This window comes from Empidonax traillii, unplaced genomic scaffold, assembly GCF_003031625.1.
Source record: "Empidonax traillii isolate 1590-97213 ecotype Southwest subspecies unplaced genomic scaffold, ASM303162v1 scaffold225:size1387458, whole genome shotgun sequence".
NCBI classification, from domain to species: domain Eukaryota; kingdom Metazoa; phylum Chordata; class Aves; order Passeriformes; family Tyrannidae; genus Empidonax; species Empidonax traillii.
Genome location: NW_020955418.1, coordinates 821638 through 844872, shown reverse-complemented (window position 1 = coordinate 844872; position 23235 = coordinate 821638). Strand labels below are relative to the sequence as shown.

Sequence of the window (23235 nt, the reverse complement as noted above, 5' to 3'; positions counted from 1 at the left end):
CCGAACAATAACAACAGACAAGCATCTATTACGTTAAAGTGCCCCCCCAAAGCTACTTGTCTTCCTAAAAGAGCGTATCCTAACACTGCTATCCTTCATTACTCAGTAAGTGACTGCGACGCACTGTGAGCAGCGGGGCCGCCTGTGTGGGACAAGAGAAAGGCGCTGCCCACCACACACGGCATCCTCCAGGCCGTACCTACCTAGTATTGCACTATTAAGTACAGAGCACACCGGTTCTCTTTGTATCGGGTCAAGCTGATTTCCAACGGGGCTGCTCCAGGGATCGGAGTATGCGAGTAAACTGAATGCATCCTGTGGGAAGATGATTATTACATTTCACAGCTATGTGCTACTGGTGAAAACAAAGACTATTCACCTATTTTGATTCAGTATAATGAAAGGAACTGTCAGTGTCTACCAATACAAAAGGATAAAAAGACATTGTGACAGGGCTTGCTCCGCTTGGAGCAAGCAGTGTTTTTCCCAACAGCAGGACAAAAGGTAGCAGTATTTTAGTAAGTGATGGGGTGAGAGAACACAGGCTGAAAACTGCATGCAGTCGTTGGCTGGAGAATTCTCTTCCAGAGCAGTCTCAAATCAAGGTAAACTAATTAGCATGCAGAGTACTAAAGAGATCACATAATGGGCATCTCTACCAATCCTCTCGTGGTTCATTTATCATTAGAGCCAAAACAAGCACTTCGATTCAAGAGGCCAAGTTACATGGTCAGAAATGAGACAAAGTGCTAAATTAATTTCTGGGTTTAATTGCGTTACAGCACAAAATTAGCTTCCCTGTGCATGTGTTACACAGACAAGATAGGAGACAGTGCTACACCCCAGCTGACCAGAATACTGCTCTCGGACAGACACACACACATACACACAAAAAATGCCAGACATTAAAGCAGAGCAGTATTGCAGCACCACGTGCTGTGGGAAGTTCCTGCTGGGCAGCACAGTTATTCACCTTAACACCACAGTTCCAAGATTAAAAATACCTTGAGCATTTTCTTATTCACCGTGTTTTTCCCACATTCTCTTCTTAGTTGCTCGCTCATTGCTTGCAATTCTCTTCCAAAATGGATCATCCTTTCGATGGCTGCTTGGCTGCCACCACAGAGCTGACGTCTTAACTGACTTGAATCTACTTCTGCAAAAACGATATCGTCATCATCACCACTAATAGAGCTGAAAGTAACAACCTGAGGGATCTACAGAATCTGCACTGATTTCACTCAAAAAAAACAGCTGCCTTCTCAGAGAGACCTTGGCACCATGAACTTCTATACTGAGCACTGATGAATTACTCCTTAATGAAGTCTCTTAAATGTTCATAAACTAATAGCAAAGGCTGCTGACACGTGCTGTTTATTTTGCAATGGTTAATTTAAAACTAACTAGACCATAAACCAAATTTAGGATGAAATTCTATGGGAGTTTAAAAAACAACAACAGAAGTCCACACAGTTCTACTGTTTTAATTCTTTGGCATTGCACCTCTAAAGATGTGCCAAATCTGGAACTTCTAAAAGAGGGGAAAAAACCCTGAACTTCCTGAACAGCCATGATGGAGTCTGCTGCAAGACAATCATTTAGACTGTTATACTCCTTGTAGAATATATTAATCATTCACACATTTCAGGCTTCTTTTGTAATCAAGCAGAACATTGCAATTGATTTCTTTACTGTTTGCTACAACATTCCCCAACTCTAGTGATTTTAAGAAATATTGATGAAAATGATGAATAGTAAATTAACTCTTGGTTTCTCTGAAAGTTCTGCCTTTTTAAAATTTACAATTAAGCAACATATTAAAAAAAGGCATGTATCCGTTCCTTGCCTTTTTTCATAAACAGAATCAGGTTTTAAATGAGCATTTTGAGGTACAAATTATATTACAAAACTATTCTTCTTTCTGACTTTACACCGCTATCTAGTGATGTGTTTTGACTACTATTTCAAACAAGGATTTTTAACTGGCCACTTTTTCCTTTTTTTCCTTAGATGTAGGCATTATCACCTCTGGAAAATACTTGCCTACTGGACATTACATACACAGCACTAAGGATATTATATATATAATATAGAAATATTTCAAAAAGCAAAAAACCACCAAACACAAAGTGGGGGCAGCAAACAGTGTAGGTGGAGGAGCCACATTTCTTTTTTACGAAGGTGAAGAGCCCACAAGTCTTCAAGTAGCCGTGTTTGTCACTAGCTGCAGCCTAATCTAGGACATCGCTTTCCAAAGGCAGAAAAAAATGTTACAAAAAGCACAAACAACTCTGCGGCCTGTGCAGCCGCTGCACGTCTGTCACAACAAGTCTCTGAGGAAAAGGCTCCAAGAGAGTAAAGAAGTATTTTGGTTGTTCTGTCACGGAAATGAGGCCTTGTTGTTATCCAGCTCCAGAGCATAACACAGGGGAAGCAGTCTGGCAATTTGCTTCTCCCCCCTTCAGGGCTGTAACAGAATTACATCTGCTGTTCTGAAGTTATCTGGTATCCACCAGCAAAGCTGCAGGACGAGCAACAGCACTTGAAGCAGTCACAGACCTCTGTATGTGCTTGACTAGACTGCTGCATTCTGAAAGTCTCGAGTTTCACATTTCATTTAAACTACCTATTAATTGATGTCCGGGTAAATCACAGGGGATTTAAATATTCATTTGCCACCAACGCCAACAGATATGACTGACTATAAAGCAGGTTAAGTAAAACAAAGCTAATTTTTAGACCACAACTATAAAGCAGTAATTTTTTAGTGGAAAATATGAACAAATTATTTTCTTTTTCTTTTTTTTTACATTTCCCAAATATAGCTGTTTCCTTGAGCACTAAATATTAGCACTTTGCATTCTTCAGTATAAAGATTTAGAATTTCTATGCTGTAAGCAAAGCACAAAGATGCCATGAGAACCATGAATGGGAAGAGGACTAGGGGAAGAGGGAGAAACAATCTGCCAACCCAAAGCCAGGGGTGCTACACAACAGGTGCTTCTTCTTAAAGGTACTTCCTTAGAAATTGGTGCTAGTTTCAATAGCCACAATATACAACCTGTTTTCTCTATTCTCACACTGGTATTGGACCACTTAAAGCAGTGGTTATAAGATTTACATCTAGTAACAGCAAAACAAAAAATTAAGATTCGAGATTAATAACCCTAATTTTCAAGTTGGGAATCATTGCAAGTAAAAACATAACCTTGTTGCCATCACTTAATAAAAATGTAAGAAATATCACTGCAGACCCATTTCTGTGTCACATTCTTCCATTTCGTGATCATGTTTAGAACTACCATTTAGGAAGCCATTGGACGAAGTCTCAGCAACCCCATTGGAGTAGTGATCTGTTTCCATGTCTACATCATTGCTGAAAAGAGAGTAATAATTACAAGTTTTACTCGTATTTAAGTACTTAGGTTATCTTCACAACTTCATCACAGTACTTCCTCATCTTGGCTACTGAAAACCTGCTTTAAATATTACCAAGTTAGACCACAGTTTCTTCCATAGCAACTGGTGGTACCAGAGCACCATGGAAATTTTAAGGCTGTCTCAACTAACATTAACATTCAGTGAAACAGTACTTTCAGATGCTGAAAAATTAAACATGTCCCCCACTATTCAGGAGTAAGGAGTAACACTTTCTAGATACACACAAAAAAGTTTTCATCTTGTTTATATATCTTTATGTACACAGAGCTGGAGAAAATGCATTGTGAAAATATACTATTCCCACTTTTTTTTTTTTTTTAATATATAGTTAAGTCCATATACAGCCTACTTTGAAAATGTGTGTAGGTAATTAATTCTTTCAAAAATGCCTCGATCTCTTATTTACTCTCAGTGGAATGACAGGGGAAAAAACAAAAAAATAAAACCCTAAAGCAAATGCTGAGTAAACCAAAACACTGAAGAGACACTCAGAGGCAAATTCAGAGCATTCAACTCCTCACCATACTTTGCTCGCAGCAGGTCACAGAAGTGCTTTTAGAAAATGCCAGCACGGCTTTGGGGCCTCAGCTTTGCTGACAGTTGCATCCCAGCTTGTTCTATTTTGTTATGGAGAATAACAACCTAAAACCTCTGTCACAACCAAATACATTAAATTTAGAAGTTTAATATCTTGCTTCTAAGCAACCAAATATACTCAAGTTTCCTTTGAGGAAGGGAACCAAAAGGCCTTTCCAACTGAGCAACATCACAGCCAAGGAACTGTCTTCCTCCTGTGAAAAATCTCCACGTTGCCTGGACACTGCCAGGCTTTTTGGCAGAGGCAATTGCTGATGCAAACAGAAATCATGAAGTTAAAAACTAAATTGTTACTCTTGCTTTTTTTTACCCCAATTATCACTATCCAACTGAAATACTTTTGGTTATCACCACTGCATCATTACACCCTACATGGTAGTTTTGGGAATCCATTTTGGACAACGCAGCCAAGTACTGCTGCATTTCACATCAAATGAGTTCTGCTGCATCAGTGCAACCCAGAGTTATTGGTGATGAATAACTACATTAACCCTCGTTAGTAAATTTATTTTCCTTTTCTGAATTGAATGTGTTTGCACCAGTGAGAGTGACTGGAATATGCAAACAACAAAAGGGAGTCCACGTTTCATATGCATCTCAATCACGTTTACTTTGCAGATACTGCCACAAATCGAGAATATCTGGGAAACTTTTCATTACCTGCATGCAACAAGCTTAAATCAATGTCAGTGGCTTAAATTAAAATCCCAAGTGCCAGAAAGCTAGTTAACCTTCGCTGTGCAACTCCAAAACTGACCATAAATAGCTGTAAGCCAGATTATTTTTGTCCATTGCATTTCTTTAATCCAAGAGGAGAAAAGAGCCCATTAAGCTTGAGTCATCAAAATAACACAGAAGCACACCAGAGTGATCACAAGCTGTTGGCCTCTTACACTATGTATTTCAAATGTCCTTGGGAAAAAAAAAAAATCATATCAAATCCCACTGAAAACTCTTCTCCGCAATGCAAGCAACATGGACAACACAAGCCTTAACATAAGTTAGAAGCATCTGAAGTTTATTTACCTGGAGTAGCTGTTAACCTGCTGTGATCTTGACACATTGATGTTGTTTAGCTCTGGTACATTCAAGCTGGTGGTCGTGTGTTTACTGTGACAGTAAGACTGATGTGCTTTATTTGATATTACTCCATTACTGCAACTACTTTCAAATCCTGAAAGAAAGTTTTAACAATTATAACCATCTACAAGCTTATTTGTAAGTACCAATTTATAACAGTGAAATAAGTAGAGAATAATTGTCCCTGGTCAGTAAATGCTAGATTTGCCAAACTAACCCAAATACTTTGCCTCCATGTTTCTGAACCTTTCAATTTTCTACAGTGCAGAAGATAAGCATTACTATATATAAAGATTATATATATTATATGTATATTTTATATTGTTAATATTATTATATATAACAAGTATGAACATAGACATCAGAATGTTTTTCAGTTGTACTAATAGACCAGTAAAATAGAAAACTGTACCAACGTAGAATCATTTCTTTTAGAAACGATGCACTGTTTCTGAAAGGTCTGAAAATCTTTTCTAGGCTACTGTAGTCATTATTAACGGAAGCAAACATGCACCTTACTAATTGTAATCACATAATTCTTTTGATAAATGTGCAGTGGAATTTGGTGCTGAATATCTTACATGTTGCTATACAACCTCCCTCCTTTCACCGTGTAACTCTTAATTGTTAATACTGTGCTTTGCTAAATAAAATTAAACCATGCTGTGAAATAACAATATCTGGCTAAAATCTCCTCTGACCCTTATAAAATGTGATAAACTACCATTTAAAGCAAACATGTAATTAGTGGTTCTATCAAACCAGGAGCTCCCTGGTATCTTTTAACACAGAAACAAGTCACGGAAAGGGCTTATAATAAAGAAAACAGCTGCTGCCATTTCGGAAATCCCAACCCTCAATTCTAATAGTACATTCGTCAACTTGCTTATTAAGGGGTTCCTCAGTTTTCAAAACTGGAAAAAACAGAGGTACAATATATCCAAATGACCACCTGAAGAACAACCAGAAAATCTGAGTGGATCTCCACTGACAAATGTGATGGCACTCCTTTGACAAAGAGGGAAGAAGAGTGAAGCTGCTGTCCCTTCCAAGGGCAGCAGTTATTCTGGTGGCCTGGCTACACTGGTTTCCCACTCCATCCCAGAGAGAGAAAAATAAATTAAATAAAGCACCCCCAATCAGCTCCAGTATGGATTTAGAAAGTAAACAGAAGTGAAAGCTGATGGTCTCTGCCATCTTAAGTCTTGTCTTCAAGGATGACATGTTCATGTACTATTTTAACATGCTCAGCTTCTTCTCTGCAGAGGTGCTTTGGAAGGCACGGGGATGTCCCCATAGGCAGCTCTGAACATTCATGGTTTCCCACTGAAGATTTCCAATTACCTAAATGCTCTAAGAACTATTTCAATTGTGCAGAATTGTGGCTGCCAGCAGAAAATCTTCTCCCTACTCCATCACCAAGCTTTTGGTGTTTCCTGTATAAGCGCAGCTGTTGCTAATTCTCCATCAACACCATAGAAAAGGGATCATACACACCACTTACTGGATTTAAACCACCCTACCCAAGCCATAAATTATCATCAAAAGGACAACAGAAATTTTTATCAGAACTTTTCATCTCCCAGAGAGAAGCATGTCTTAGAAATCAGTGACAACCTACTTTGCAAACCCATAGTAAAAACAACAGCACATGCAAAAAACACATGATGAAACTTTCACATTGCCCAGTGACTGAAAATCACATATTTTAATCATTAAAATTATACTGTTATACAAAGCATTCAGCATAAAATCTTAAGTAAAACAAACAGGTGTGGCATTTCCAAACCTACGCCGTATATCCTCCACGTGAACTTACCAGTGAAGTGTGTGCTGCTCCCTTTGCCTGTTGCCAAATTGTGAATATTCATTCCATGGCTGGGACTCATGCTAGGACTACTGAATGATCGTGGGCTAACAGGGTAACTATCTTGAGATTTTGGACTGTGGCCTCCCAAACACCGCACTTCACTGTCCGTACCATTCACCATCTCTATAAACTGGCGCACCCTAAACAAAAGGCAAAAAGTTAAGCTAATAAAACAATTTACACGTTTCAAATTACCAACGATAGCAACGATTTCGTTTTAGTCTTAAATATAGAACAAGGACTGACTCAATAAAAATGCTGCATGTCAGTAACCCAATCATCAATGAGCTTTGGAGTATTCCACGAAAAATACGCAATTACAAATTTGTGAGGGAGGAGAACAGGAATATTATCCTTCAAGGACAGACTCTGCCAGCAAATCCTTAAGGTTTAGAGAATTAAACTATATATTTTCTTGTTTTAACTGTTTTATCGGCAGGGGCAAGGTTATTTCTTGAGAAAGATATGTCGTTATGTTGTCATGTCTGTCATTTCTCTCAAAGTAAATGACTGTCTGAAACAGCAAAGGGTAACTTAACATTACACATTTGCACTAGAAAACAGTTTGAAAAGCAAGCTCATATACAAACCTTCCCTTTAGAGGCTTTTGCTCTTTGTCAATTGCGTTTTAGATAAGGTGGTTTTAGTATGGACTTTAAGAAAGCTCAAACTACTGATTTATAATTTATGCTTCAAGAGCTCAACAGGCAAAATTTAGAATGACAGATTGAGAAAAAGGTAACATACAACTGACATTATCAAGTGAAGTGTTTGATCAAAATGTTCGCATTTTGTGAATTCTGTGATAAGTCTGGAGTACTATCACGTGAATTCTGTTTAACACTTGAGCATGACAGACTTCAAACACATTCCAAGTTACTTAACTGAACACAAAACTAAAGTGCTTTGTTCTTACAGGAGATAACAGATTTTTTTCCACAGTCAAACACTGCAATGTGATACAAAGTTCTGGAGGAACGGCCCAGCTGGCAAGTAAAAATGCCAGAATGAAGGTAACTATTGTGTGCCTGGGAAGCCAAGAGAACTCTTTGGGATTATGGAATTTCCACAGGTTTAGCCAGAGGTTTCTAGTAAAGTGGCATGGAATGAAACACCTCATTTAAACTGATCTTTAAAGTCAGTCACCCCTTTGGAGGAACAGACTAACTTATGACAACAGGATTCTTAATCTTGAATGTGATACTCTATCAGTTTTCATTTTAAGTTTTACTTGACACCCAAATGAATTACAATTTATTTAAAAAAAACCTACAAAACTTAGTTCTATAGAACAAGTCTATAGGGAGATGTGAATTATGCTGCAAACCAGGAGCTTGATGACAAAACCTAGTTAAACATGTAGCAAATAAGAAGAGCACAAAAAAGTGAAATATACACATTTTCTACAAAGCGCTTGCTTAACTTTGTTTAAATTTCTGTGAAAGCTTTAAATGAGTAACTGTCTTGTCTCAGAAGGTACTGTGCCATCTATAAACACACATCTGTATAATTTGAAGACTCACTTTAATGCAAATAAGAGATTAGGATTTCTTTCTAGTAAACTTGGATACAACTGTTGTGTTGTTTCAATGGCTTCTCCCATTCTTCCTGCTAAAACCAATTTCTGAATTCCTGTTCACCAAAAAACAAATAAGAGATTAGGATTTTTTTCTAGTAAACTTGGATACAGCTGTTATGTTGTTTCAATGGGTTCTCCATTCATCCTGCCAAAACCAATTTCTGAATTTCTGTTCACCAAAACCAACATCAGTTAAATGGACAGCTTATGGATTAATACACGTACATTAATGATTAAAAGACACTGCAACCATCAATCAACAAGACTTTTTTTTGTCTTAGAAAAAAATAGCATAAAGAAAGATCATTCTTCCTTAAAACGTTCAAAAGGAAAATTTAAGGACTGCACTCCACCTACATATATCTAAATGAGAACTCAGTATATTTACTGCCAGCATCCACCTGCTTTGTAGTCAGATTGTGCATTTAGAGCTAGAACAAGACTGCAGACGCTCTCTGCGATTTACTTCTCATTTTCACAACTTTATAAATAAAGAACACACCAAACTATCGTCACTCAAAAACATCCAAATTGCATCCCACTCCCACAGGTTCAGTTTTGACTGATAAAAGCAAAAATTTAGTCTCTCTCACCTACAACACATGCTTCCAGTCAGGTTACAATTGAGTAAAGCTTTTCACAACAGTCCCTCCTTTAGTTGATGCTTCTGTGGCTGTAACTTGGCACAAGCTGCAAACAGCCTTATCATTTTATCCACTGACAGAGAAACTGATCCAAATGAAAAACAGCCCAACAAATGGGATATTTTTCAACCAGAGCAGTTTCCCCATGTGGTATGTCATGCAGTAACACAACTGCTTATGTTCAGAGAGCAGAGATTTAAATGGATGAGGAAGGCACTGTTTAACCAGGCTGCCCAACAGCCCTGCCAAGGCAAGTTAGAACTGACCTGCTGTTAGTTCTCCTTGTCCTCTTCCCCCTCACATCTGGAGGCAGGAAAACTCAAGTTTAACTAATAAAGCATTCTCTAAACTCAATCTCTTTTCACAGTTAAGACGAAAATCTACATGTTTGTCAAGACTGAGTTTTATACTCCTGTTTGGGACTGACCATTAGCTCTCATGAACACTCATTTAGAGACATCACACACGTTTGCTTAAGACAGATCACATTTTCAGTTCAAGAGAAAAAGACAACAAGGTACTTTACCACATTCTGCTACATCAAACACTTTCCAAAGCGTTACTGAACAAATTTTTTGTAACCAGCTGTTCATACATGTGTAACTTCACTGCTGCAAGGAAATTCTACAATGGTGCTTATGAGAAAGCTTCACGTAATATTTGTTTAAGCGAGGAAAAAAGGGATGCAACGTGCTTTCCAGCCTTACTTTGTCTATTCTTAATGGAAGCTAATTCTTCTAGCACAGTCTGGTCTGTGGATCTGGCGAATGCCTCTGCTGTTGCACAGTATCCATGGTGAACTAAGTAAGATGATACCATTCTAAAAATAAACAAAAACAAAACCCAGAAACACAGGTAAGAAACCAAGAACTTCTGAATGTAAAAAAACCTTCTCTAAAAAAAAAACATGACTTAATTAAAGAACTCTACTTGAAATTCAGAGATTTCTCTGCAAGTCAGACAAAAGTAATTCACTTAAGAGCCAGTATCATCTTCAAAACTGTACAGAAAAATCAATGCATAAATTTATTATGATGAATTTTAATAAAAATTATTCATCACCCAAAAGCCGAGTCAATTCAAATATTAACTGTTAATTTTCTCTTTTTTCTCATTAGATACACCGAAGTGAAATTTCTTCACAATTAAGTTTTTGTTTTCACCGAAAAAATATAAAGATGCAAAATCACAACCACCATTTTTTTCCCAAAAGCATAATTAGGCACAACTTAACCTGGCATGTGAAAGGCAGAGAATGCAAAGGGGAACTTCCAGAGCCCAGAGCATTAAAACTGCCCAATATAATCACAGCAACTTTTCTGAACTCCCCAATCCACGTTAGACAGGTCAAATCAGAACAGAAGCCTTACACTCACAGTTATAAATTCCAAATTAACAACACAGACAGTTCTTCCACAAAATCTATTCATGCTCTATTTTACACTGTTACCAAACCTGTTAACAAAACTATTTGTACTAATTTTTAATACTATCACTTTTTGCACAAGGCAATAGAAGAAATGTTTTAAAGGTCTCTGAAATCATGAAACTTTTTTTAAAGAATGAACAATATTCAAAGTCTTACTTCTGAATCATTGTTTGCCACTCTCCTTCCCGATCTCCTATTGGAAATCTGTCAATTTGTGCCTGAATTTTGGTTCTCCATTCTCGCATATAGTCTTCAATATCAAATACAAAGGGGTGTTGTCCAAAATTAGCATCCACAACCTCTCCTGGTGTTTGAAGCCCTACTGTAGGGTACAAGTTTGGCTGCAAAAAAATTTTTAGTTAGTTTTTTTCCTCTTATCCTAAGTTCCCCACTTTCTGTTTTGTTTTGTTTTTTTTTTTTTTTCCATGTCTGTAATAATACCCCCACTGCTACTAGTAGTGTGAATAGCAAAATACCTCTGGACAATCTGTCCAGCAGTAAAAACAGCTTCTGCCAATACAGCAATACAATGACTGGTTAATTTTATTCCCAGTGGTCATAATTTTTTTTAGTTTGAAAGAAGAAAGACCGATCACTCCAGTCAGAAAATTCATGTTTCGAACTGTGCTAGAGTTTACAACATTTGGTTTCAATTTTACAAAATATTAAATAACAATTTTTTGAGGATTTTTCAAGACCAGTTTTTTTCTTTTAAAAAGAGAACAAAAATTAAACTTACAAAGTGGGCCATTTTCCTTTTGGGGTGAAATAGTTAAAACATCGCTGAATTTTAGTGGTAAGAACTGACAGGATAGAAAACTCAATAGCCTCAAAGTCCAAGTGTAGCGCCTAAAAAGAACTGTAACAGGGCATTGAAGTTCTCGTGAATTCCTGGACTTGTATCTAGAAAGAGACTTTAAAGCATTTATTGTTGTCTCAGTTTTACTTTCTGCTTAGAGATTAGGTCTCTATTCAAATTTGAAATACGCCAAATATGAGAAAAGTAAGTATGAGAAAAGTAAAATCTGCCTGTTGGGATTAAGGTAATTTTTCTTAAAAGCAACGACCACCTCAGCAGTGGCAATGTAATCAGTTGGGTGAATGGGAGGGGGGTTGTTGCTGGGGCCTTTTGTAGGGGATTTTTTAAAATTTTTTTAAAAACTTATTTATAAATGCATCCACATCATATTTACACTGCAGACAATGGTTGTACAGTATAATGGTATGCTCATCTACAGAACTATATGCTAAATAAATTAAAACTATCAGTAAGAAGCTATCAACATGCAGGTGAAATGAAAGAAAAATACTCTATTTTCAAACCATGCCCAAGCCAATCTTGCCTCTACTTTCACACATACACCTCTCTTTTTTTAATAAACATTGCTCACAGCGTTACCTAGTCTAGTCTAATCAACAAAGCAGAAATCAGAAATCTTTTAATGAGATGAAAACAATCAATTCTAATGAAGAGGGGTCCAGCTTCACACTTCAGATTGTAGTGTCAGTTCTGCTGGCCTGGCACTATATTATGCTAGTAGCAAGGAGCCCTGCCAGCATCCCAAAGATCCGGGACAGTGGCAGTGGCGTCCTGCACAAAACATTCAACCCTGTGGCAGGACTGAGGTTCCTTGGGTTACTGACTTCATTTTTCTTTAATATCTGTCCTTGTTTCCCAAGGCCACACAAATAGAGTAGCTGGTTAGATGTATGTGCATCACACCCTGCACCTTAACCAGATTAAATCAGAAATGAAGTGGATGGGGAAAAAAAAAAAGCAAGTACAGTATTGTGCCTGTATCAGTAGCATAGGGAACACATACCAATTTCAAGGAAAGCACAATTTAAATGACTCAAAAGCTACAAGACTTCAGATATATGCAGTTTTCTTTTAAAAAAATAATTTGCTATGTTTGATCTTATGAAGCAAAGATTTTGAAAATCAGGCATCAAGCATGAATTACAGTGAGCACGTCTCAAACAGCCACGCACTATGTGTATGCACAACACGTGCTGGTGGTTAATACAGCTTTGACTTTGTATGTAGGGCCTGAACGTGTCAAAGCATATAATAACTAGTTGTATGTATTATTTTCTCCTTAAAACTTCCATTAGAACTGTTTGTTAAAAACCTGAAAAGGAAAACCCTTCGTAAAGGATTGGTGTAAAACAAAAAAACTTTCTGCTTCAGTTAACAAATCACCACTGAAGTGATGAAGAGAAATATCTGACATTAAACTGGTTAAGAAAATTATCATTGTACTTCCAAGAAGCATAAGGTAGATGGCAGTTTGATATGAAATATCTGCTTATGGTACAAATCAAAACTGTTTGAAAATGCACTTATCTTACCGGTAAATCTGTGAAAGCGATGCCTGTAATGAAGAGAAAATTAAGATTAATTTCCATCTGGATTCTAGCCTCATTTTCTTCTTATATGTTCAAAAAACTCACCCAAAGCATCTCAGAAATAAGTATGGTGAAATCCACGATACTTAAGTAAAACTCATGTTTTTAAGTAACAAAGGGCAGTATTTGGCAAAAAGAATCGTCACTCAAAACCACTCAATCTGCCCTTAATTTTTGCAAAATAGGGCATAAGATTTAACAAACATCATACACGTATGCAGATTAGAAAGCATGAAAATTCTAGCTACATATTAAGCATAAGAAGAAAGGTAAGAATATCTGGAGATGCTTTTTCACTTGCACGTCTTGATGCCGCAACATCAAAATTTAATGGTGTCTCTTCTTGATTGCTATCACTGTTCTTCATAAAGTACTCACGATCTTTACACAAGCAGCACATGCCTAAAATACTCAAAATCAGCCTGGTAAATGTTCCACCCTAATCCATGCCAGCATGTTTTTGTTTTCAAACAGAAGAGCTTAATATGTTGTTACATAATTACAACATCCATCTACCCGTAAAACCAAGGGAGTGATTTTGCTGTCTCAGGATTAGAGAAACATCTGACCTCTATACACCTCAGGAATTTCAGGCAATTTCAGGGGCCAGAAAGCTTTCAGTTAAAAAATAAATATCGGGAATTGCCTTCTGACAGCCAAATAACAGCAGTATTTCATAATTTCCCTTATTGTTGCAAGTATTTCTTAATTTTTTTTTTTTTTTTTACAAATGCATAATTATTCCAATCCACTTATCCCTCCGAACTCTTATTTATTTTGTATCACTGCCTTTTCAAATTTAGGATGAAAACAAAGCTTTTAATCTTTTGTCCTAAATTCCACCCCTGTTTTCAATCTCCCACTCTTCACCAAGATTTCAAATCTCAGGAGCATCTGGATTCCTTACTCGTATCTTTGAGACAAAAGGCTGACACACAGAGTCAATCTCTTTCTTTCCACCACAACTCAGAGCTATAATTTTATTTATTACTTGTTCTCACCCTAACTTTTCCTAAGCTATTACTACTTTCTCTGTTTGGCACATTTTAACATCCAACCTGCTCTTTTCCAAAATAGCCATGGCTGGAGGCATGACAGATAAATGACAACTGAGTGATATGCAGGAACTGGGGGCTTGGGGGAAAGTTGGTTCTGTGCGTTTTTTTTTCAACCCAGGACTTCAAACTTGCATGAAAATTGCTTTGCCCTTTTTGTAACATCAAATCCTAGGCCAAGCAAGAGATTTTCTATACTTCACAGCACATCTGTGGCCCAGAGAAAAAACATAAATGTCCTCCAAGTCACGATCATATAAGAATTCTGGACAACCAGCAGCAGCAACAACTCAGCAAGACAGCCAAAATTTCTGATTTTTTTTTTTTTTTCCCACTCAACACAGAATCAATTTTCCTCTGTCAGAAATTCAAGCCAGCAAAGCCCACAACAGTAGAAAAGCTGTCAGGTTTCCTTCTGAAATCCATGAAGTGTTTGTCAGACTCTGTCTATGACAGATGACATTTTATTAGCCTCTCCTCACCTATGCCATTCTGCTCTTTAAAAACAGATTGCAATCACTTGCAGTGTTGTTTCACAGTTGGCCTAATCCAGTCTGCTTTAAGTCTTCCACTGAAAAAGAGGGTTCTGCTCTTCCCTTTTAGCCCTTTCATGTATGTGACCGTAAGGGTAGTCAGAAAAATAGTGTCTCTTTAGTTGATCAACTGATCCAACCTACCTGCAGGCACACTGTTGCTAATTTCAGGAAGGGAATAAGTAAGATGACCTTTCTCTTTTTAACCCAGCTAAAGATTAAGGCAAACATGAGCCCATTATCTTCTACTCGGACATACCCTGCAACAGGGCCAAATGAAACAACTCCACAGTGCACAGTTCAAGTGCCCCAGGGGTCACCTACTGCCCTAGGTGTCAAGATAATGAGTCCAGGTATAGAGACTCATTCAATTTAGAAGGAACATTAAACCATGATAAAATAGAATCCCAGAAGTGATTACTTGGAACTGACCTCAGAAGACACCTAAGCCCTGCTCTGAGAAGGGGCAGGAAAACTCCAAAGAAGTCAGATGTGTTTGCTCAGGGCAAACAAACTGGCAGTCTTGTTCAGAGAGACTAGGAAAATAATTTAAACCGTGTCCTGCCCCTTACTACTTTCCAAACCTTCTTCATGTTTGCCAGTGTGAAAAAACAGAACAGCAACTTTTATCTCAATAACTTCTTATTTCATTTCAAGCTACCCTCTCTTTTCCTTATCACATTTCTACCCATGACAAGAGCCTTATTCTTCTTTGGGCTTCATCTCTTCAAAATTCCTGTTCTGCTCAGCACAATTTCAAGATTTCTTCCCCAGCCCCCTCTCTCTCCTAAATGCAGGAAGTGTTTTTCTTTTTAATTTTACACTGTATCTTTGCTCATTAAATTCCATTAAGGAAGAGAAATAGATATTCCATCAAAATTTTTAACTTTACCCATTCCTGACATCTCCAAACTCAAAACTATCTTGCAAGTGTTGCTTAATACTACAATTTACCACAAGAATTTAAAGGATTTAATTTTAGCACGACTTGTATAATTTATGGCTTTAGCCCAACTGTGAATGACTCCAGACAGGGAATCCAAAAGATACTGTTCTCCAACATATGGTCAAAATAACACCCATCCAATGTAAGGTTTTAGGGAAGGCTAGGTGTCACCCATACAGCAGAAATTAATTTTAGCTATATCCACCTCCCTTACTATCTATTACCTTATAAACATCAAGCATTATTTGTAGATTTAGAAGTGGAGCTCACAAATGCAGATCCTGTGGAATGAGATGCTATATGAACAAATCCTCCAAAATGCACAAAGAATGTTAATGTAAGCGGCACACAAGAAAAAAATTCTTCCCAATTCCTTAATTACTTCATCAATTATCAAACTATCAAAAGAACAACTCAAACACTTTGCTCCTGGCACGTAGAGAGTTTCATATTTACAGAGACTTGGAGACATCCTGTTATCTTTAGTGGTAATGTTTCTCCATACCCAAGCTGTGTCCGTTCTTTGTGTAGAAGCAGGTGTTATTGATAAGGTTGACACAACAACCAATGACATCGCCCGTCGTAAACGTTGGGCCGTAGGGTTGTCCAGTTCCAGAGGAACAGAATGAATGTCCATCATCTCCATGGTAACCATATGAATGCTTATCCCAACCTAGGGAACAAAAGCATTTGCAATTTATTCGCTTCCTTTATTAATGAATAAATTAAAGACTGTGCAAAGCTGGTGTAGTCTAACCAGGTTCATATGGTTAATTAATATGCTCAGCTTCCTGCTTTCTAAGATTTCTTATCTAAGAAATCAGTATAATTCTAAAAAATGACAACAACTTCTATCAAAATGGCTGAATAAGTAATTCTGTTTGTAGTACATAACAGATAATGCAATTTCAGATAACACATTTTTCTCTTTAAGTGAACGTACAGAATTACCAACACCAAAAATATAATCAGCTACAATGCTGAAATTTGAAAAGCTATATACAGATCTGACATGTCCCAGCAAAGCAGTGAAGATTCTCCTGTTCTCCCTTTCATTTTGCAAAACTATGGCTACCATATGTCATAATCCGATTCTTCCTGGCTAAACCCCAAACATGCATCTCTGGGGAAGCACATTTCTACTCCTGATCATTCTCAATGACTATTCAGTAGCAAGCAGCCTCTGCATAATAACAGAATCTCTAGACTGAAGTGCCACTATCTTTGCTGCCCCTCAAAAATTAAAATAAATTAAACGAAAAGGGAAAAAAATTATCAATACAGGTCAAAGTCACAGCCAGGAGCAAATCTTTATGCATGCAAATACGGTGCTGACTTTGCTGGGGAAGAAGTTGCAGAACCTCTTAGAAACTTCAGACTATTACAGTACTCAAGGAAATTCACAGCAAGCAATTTTAGTCTGTGATCATTTAAAAGTACCTGTCTACACTCTCCACAACTCAATACTGAGCTTTTTCTGTCAAGTTACTGCCTAACAGGTTAATTTGAAAGTGTTTTCCACACTTAGACCCTTAATCTGTATAATCAGTAGATTCAGCTAATATGACAGTAAGCATCTCCCAGTAAATTAAAGATCCCAAATTATTGTAGTTACTTTGATTGGTAGTATCTTTAATTATTCACAATGCATCCTAAGTCATACTCAAAATAAACAGTGCCACCCACTAATAATCCCTTAGCTGGGCTGAAAGTGTAACTGAGACTGCTATCATTGTAAGAAACTTTATGAGAACAGTCAGGTAAAAAAGTTACAATGCAATGCTCTAAGGTCAATTCAACATAATTTTATACTTCGACAATTTCAAAACAGTTGGTTTGTTTTTGTTTGAGAGTATTTTTTACACATTTCAAGATCTATTAAAAAAAAAAGGCAACATTTACACTCACACAAAAGTTCTGTGAGTGTTACACAGAGATACTGCAGACAATTGTTAACAAGACTGTTCCCTGACCATGCAGGTCAATCGAACAGTCAAAACTGAAAACTACACTACACATCCTCACTTATTAAGGTTGGAAAGGTAACTATACAGAAACTGCCATAGAAGAGCTCACTCCACGGTTGTAAGAAAGATTTTATCACAGCAGCTCATCTTTATTGCTAGGAATCCAATCTGCAGAGCATGGAAATCTGTAGCTTCATTTTTATCTGGAAACATGATAAAAAATTTAAAATGTATTTGTTTGCTAAAAAAGTATCTGCATAATGTTATAAATAGCCCTAACAGTCGGGAAGTAGTACAGGAGCAAATGCACAGTAAAAGTTAAACTTTCTGGCTGCAAGTGTTACATAACTCCAATAACAGATACAACAGAGGTGTCATGCTACACTCTGCTGCTTACCAAAACCTTCCTGTCAAGGTGAAGCATATTTTTAAAAAAAACACAGTTAACTGATGTAAGTAACTGAAACGTACCTGGTAGCCTGTTCATGTTCACACCCTGTGCCGAAAGCCCAATTCCCATGTAACTGAAAATGAAAGAACAAAAGAAATTTATCTGTCCCTTACAAAAACACGCATGCACGTAAGACATTGCCCAGAAACACTGTGCTGACTAATCATACACCAGTTAAGCTGCTGAGAGGTCATTTAATAGTGGCAGCTGAATTCTAGCTAGATGGTACAGACAGATTCTGTCTATGCTGGAGGTAAGCACAACTTTCTTCTCTTTTCAGCATCCTGGGTTATCAATGGAGAACACTGGTATCAGCCATAATATCAAAAGCACCAACAAAGAACAACAGAGGCGTTTTTGAAACTATTTTGAAATCTCTATTTTGAAAGTAGGGGTAAAGCGATAAATGCACCAATTTCATCACCTTCAACGTACCTAAGTGATGTTTTGCAGACAATCTGGAAGGAGTAATTTCATAAAATACATGCAAAACTGTGCATTATTCCGGCAGCAAAATGCATCCTTGCACAGCACTGATGAAAAGATCACACTAGAACATTAAAGGTCTGTCTTTAGAAATGTACCAGCAGTGTTACTTAGCTGTTGGCAAACTGATGGCAAACCAAAGAGGGGAAAATATTTCTACTACACTAACCGGTAGTCTGAAGTCTAAACAAGTCATTGCTAGGTCAATCAAGTCCAAAAGTCAGCTTTACAAAAGATGGTTTTAATGAAATTAGTGTCCAGTACAATTGCTAACAATTTAGTAGCAAATACTGAAAAGCTGAAATGAAGAATTTCCTTCCCCCCCCTCAACACTATTAGAAGTTAGCAAAATCAAATTTGCTTGTTCCTTAAGCACAACTAATGTCATGACCAAGACAACAGGAGTACAAAAAGAGAAACAGCAAAATGAAAAGCTAGGCTTTCGCCATTCCCTCATTGCCCATAATAAACTAGTCCCCCCAGATCAATTAAAGAAAGCATCTGAAAACCACCTCACATGCCCTAGTTAGCAAAATATTCAAAGCATTTTGACACTAGTTCACATCAGTGACATAAATTTGTCATGAAATAATGAACTGTGAGAAAACAAAATATTCACCCATGGCAATCTGAGAATAGTTTAAATCAACAAACGTGACCTTTGTACTGCCATCTCGTAAAATGCAATTTTTAAGCAGCTATTCCACTTGGAAGTACAGGTTAATCAGCTATTTTAAATACGTTTCACATAGAAGGAAACTGGGCATGAAATTTCAGAAGCGATATGCTTAATTGTGTACTAGGCTTCCTGCTTTTTCTATGGACCACTTCAACAATTCCCTTACCCGTTTCTACGTCTGATGAAAAAAGCCCTACTCTGGTAATTTCTAATGTATAGTACCATCTTCCTCTCCCTCCAATATACCATCATGAAATGGAACCTCAGAACCACATATAGCAGATACTGCATTTAGAGATACTGAAGAGCTGAAGCAAAGGGCAACAAACAAAAGGATTAGTCTTTGCTGCATTGCTAATTATATTACTGAGGCTCCACTGCAGCAGCAGATTCAACAAAACAATTATAAATAAAAGCAACAAGTGGAAAACCCTTGATTTTGTCTTGTCTTTGTAACTATAGTCTGGAGTTCAATGCATGAAGGATACCCATGCAAAGACTGAAAATCTCTTATTATCCACTCTCCTGTTCAGGAGACCTTACTAAAGAAATTACATTTATTTTTAAAAATAACTTCAGATAACTTAAAGAACTCCCTCAACTGCAAAATGCCTTTCAGCACAGGTCATATTAAAACACCCTTCATCCCAGTCAAAGCTGAGTTTCAGCAGTCTTATGGAAACAAGATAAAGGCTACACAAAAATGTAAAATGCTAAATAATCATTACCTAGGCAACATTTTGGTACCACTTGTTTTTTCTCTCCCTTAGGTATCTTAACTTCCAAGCCTCCTTTTTAACTCAGTAACAGTTGTAAACACAGACCCACTGTATTTAATACAGCTGGGAACAAGGATTCTTTACCCACAGGCAATGACCAGAAGGCACTAGGCACCGACATCATCTCAGTAAGAAGACGGATTCAACAGTATATATATTTTTTCTGGGACTCAGTTACATCTAATTGCAAAGTTAACACCATTTCATCAAGGACAATTGCTAATAATAGAAACTTCAGTATTAAGATAGATTAAAACATGTCAAATAATTAACAAATTTACTATAGACATCTTTCACAAGGCAAAAGGAATACCTACAATTTATACTTTGGAAGTGAGTGAAATTAAAGACTCATTAATTAATTTATTATTTGTTATAGCTGATGGATACTGAACCTCATCCTAGTTCAACTAGATTAGTACACTACAAATTAAGGGGGAAAACACTATCATGACAGATAAGTTTTAAATGCTCTAAAATTTAGCAACAGGAGTTGTATGTATGCCAAACCACTGAGTGGTTTGGGAGAGCAGAGAGAGTGAATAATGGGGTGGTTCTGACACCGCTTCCCTTATTGCTTCCCTCCGTACCTGAGGCCTGTCCCTCGACCTCAGTTCCCCACTCACAAACATCCCTGGCTGCTGCAGTGGGAGGATCATTTACCCAGGCAAACCGAACAAAGTGGCCTGGGACCCATTTTATTAAGTAACCCCTCTGAGCAACTTCAGTTCCACTGGTTGCTACTCATCAACTCATTAAAGTGCTCAAGTCTTACAGGAGCTCCTAAAATTACAACCAACCACTCATGGATCACATGAAATCCACCCATGAGAGACTGAAATAAGAGACTATAGCTGGAAACCAATTTAAAGTGCAGCTAAATTGTTATTAAGGACCAAGAAAGCAAGTGCATCTTAGAGAGTCTTGATTTTTCATTTCAAATTGTATTTACTTTTGTTCAAGTTCAATTAAGATATAGATTACGATTTTAGTATCTCAGCACATCTTCTAGATTACATTTCCCAAACAGTAATACAGAAATTTTTAGAATACTACAAAACTACAGTTTAAAATTTGCTAAAGATTTCATTTTTTTGCCACAAAGTAAAAGAGAAAATGTCAAAAAACACAGCCACTATGGTACCTATTTTTTTCCTCTAACACATACTGAAAAGCCTAGGCTTCTCTGCACAAGAAGCAGCAAGCTCACAATATTTTTTTTCACCTCCAGTATCTTTCTAGTCAGAGAGCCCAGTCAAAAACTCACATTTTTGCTGGAGCCTAAAGTTTCTACTTGGAATAGACTAAATGTGAGAAGTAAAAGAAAACAGAGCCAAATAGAAGGAAAAATAGCAATAGGAGATGGTACAGAACTGCAGGCTGCTAAAAGATAAAGGAGAAATTAAAAAAACCAGTAGCTCATATAAAAGATACACAACTGTGATTTGTATTTATAACTGTTCCACTAGAACTTTAATCCACTGCGCTGAAGGTATAAGGAAGATCTTTTGATATAAAAGTTGATAATAATCAGAACTTAAGTTAATTATATACTATCTCGTCCATTCCATAAAGAGGAATACAGAAACTCAAACACTACACCAAATCACAGGTACCTCAGAAAGCTTACTAGTAGCTAAAGATAAATTTAAGTATTAAATAACCACTTCTCTAGTTAAAAAAAAAAATCATGCTGTATTTATAAACACAAGTAAAATAATTGAGCATAAATTTACATAACTAAAAAAACCATAAAAGCCTCCCTACTACCAAGATTTCCTTACTAACCTGCTGTCTGTAAAGAGTCAAATTCCTTCTGACCTTCTTTGTGCCTATATATTCAATTGAAGGCCTGAGGAATTGCTACATGATGCTTTAAAAAATAAACTCTTTTTTGGCATTGAAGAAAGTAAGTAATCAACGTGGTATCTTACCCCTTTATTTAAATGTTATACATTTAAATAAAGCAACTTTAATCATACAGTGTTAAAACCTAAGTTACCAAGATATCTGCATGGAACCTAAGCCCAAGCACTAACAGATGTCTTCCTCCATATACAGGACAACTGAAAACATCCTAATGTTCTGAATGCATCGACTAATAAAAAAGGTAGAATTAACACTCTGAAAAAAAAAAAAATGTTGGCTACACAACAAGGGCAGTTTATTTTACCATCAAGGTTTTATCTCAAAGAGCACAACTAGAAAAACCTGCAATGTCTGTAAGAATATAAGTGATATTCTGTAGGGCCTTCGCAACTGAGTTGCAAAGACATAAGAGGTTTGAATAATCTTCTCTTATAGCTTTCTACAATGTCTTCACTGACTCTATAAGGTCAGAAATACAGCACACTAAAAAGGTACCTACATTTTATCTTTAATACAGTTACTCTGCATTAAAATTTCGCAGAAATATGCCAACACAAGATCCTTACTGTCTGCACAATCACAACAAAAAATGAGATGTTAATTTTTCGTCTATTTAAATATTTCAAAATATGCCACGGACAGTTCGAGTCTTTCATTTCAAACTGAAAACAAGTTTAATCTTAAGGAATATTTCCAAGGAAACAGTATTCTGAACATGATAAACTCAAGTTTCAGATTGATACAGTTCTTCATAGAGAGGGAAAACCAAAAATAAATCAGGCAGTCATCTTGCATAGTCCTCAAAACTGTTACTCCTGTAATGTTTTGCTTGTGATTCCTGTAACATTCCTAGAAAGATTCTCATTTATTGACATCCCTCTCACTTTCTGAGGTTGCACCATTTCATCCTGTGACGCTTCTCCCTAAGCAGTAAAGCCTTTCTGGGGACCATACTGTCAGAAAAGAATAGCTGGACAGAAAATAAGATAATGTAAACATGGGCTACACTAAAGTTATCATCTGTACACTATGTGAATGAACTTCAAAAAGTAAGAAGTAACATAAAATACTTTGCAAGAAGCAGGGACCAAGAAATGAAATATATTCTGTTATCTTTCTTTTTAAATTAGAAATCTTGATTTCTAGCAAACACCAATAAAGAAATAAAACTCTTGTTACAGTTCCAATATTTTTGATCAGTTAAACACAAACCTCAAATAATCCTCTTACACGTTTAGTTTCTGTTCATATCTGTCAACTGCCTGGTCTCATGCACTCAGGTAAAAAATTAATTACTGCTACAGTTTAAGAATAAGATACACTTGCTGACTCATGACCCAATCTCTTCTTGCAGCTGCTAAAATTCAGATGAAGACACTAATGAAAGAAAGATACTTCAGATTTTAATCAGATTCTACTCT

The 23235-nt window shown here is 36.8% G+C and overlaps 1 protein-coding gene across 1 annotated transcript in view; it reads right to left on the bottom strand.

The window, feature by feature from the left end:
* The window catches only part of RANBP9 (RAN binding protein 9), a 39770-nt gene that overhangs the window by 1187 nt on the left and 15348 nt on the right, over positions 1-23235 (bottom strand). Inside the window, exons 3-13 of the mRNA XM_027887919.1 lie at positions 18022-18074; positions 16089-16256; positions 12993-13015; positions 10797-10981; positions 9919-10031; positions 8512-8620; positions 6938-7128; positions 5065-5212; positions 3255-3376; positions 1005-1156; positions 204-315 (exon numbers count right to left, since the gene is read on the bottom strand). Of these exons, the coding sequence (XP_027743720.1) occupies positions 204-315; positions 1005-1156; positions 3255-3376; positions 5065-5212; positions 6938-7128; positions 8512-8620; positions 9919-10031; positions 10797-10981; positions 12993-13015; positions 16089-16256; positions 18022-18074 (1376 nt within the window). The remainder of the gene's footprint in view (positions 1-203; positions 316-1004; positions 1157-3254; positions 3377-5064; positions 5213-6937; positions 7129-8511; positions 8621-9918; positions 10032-10796; positions 10982-12992; positions 13016-16088; positions 16257-18021; positions 18075-23235) is intronic.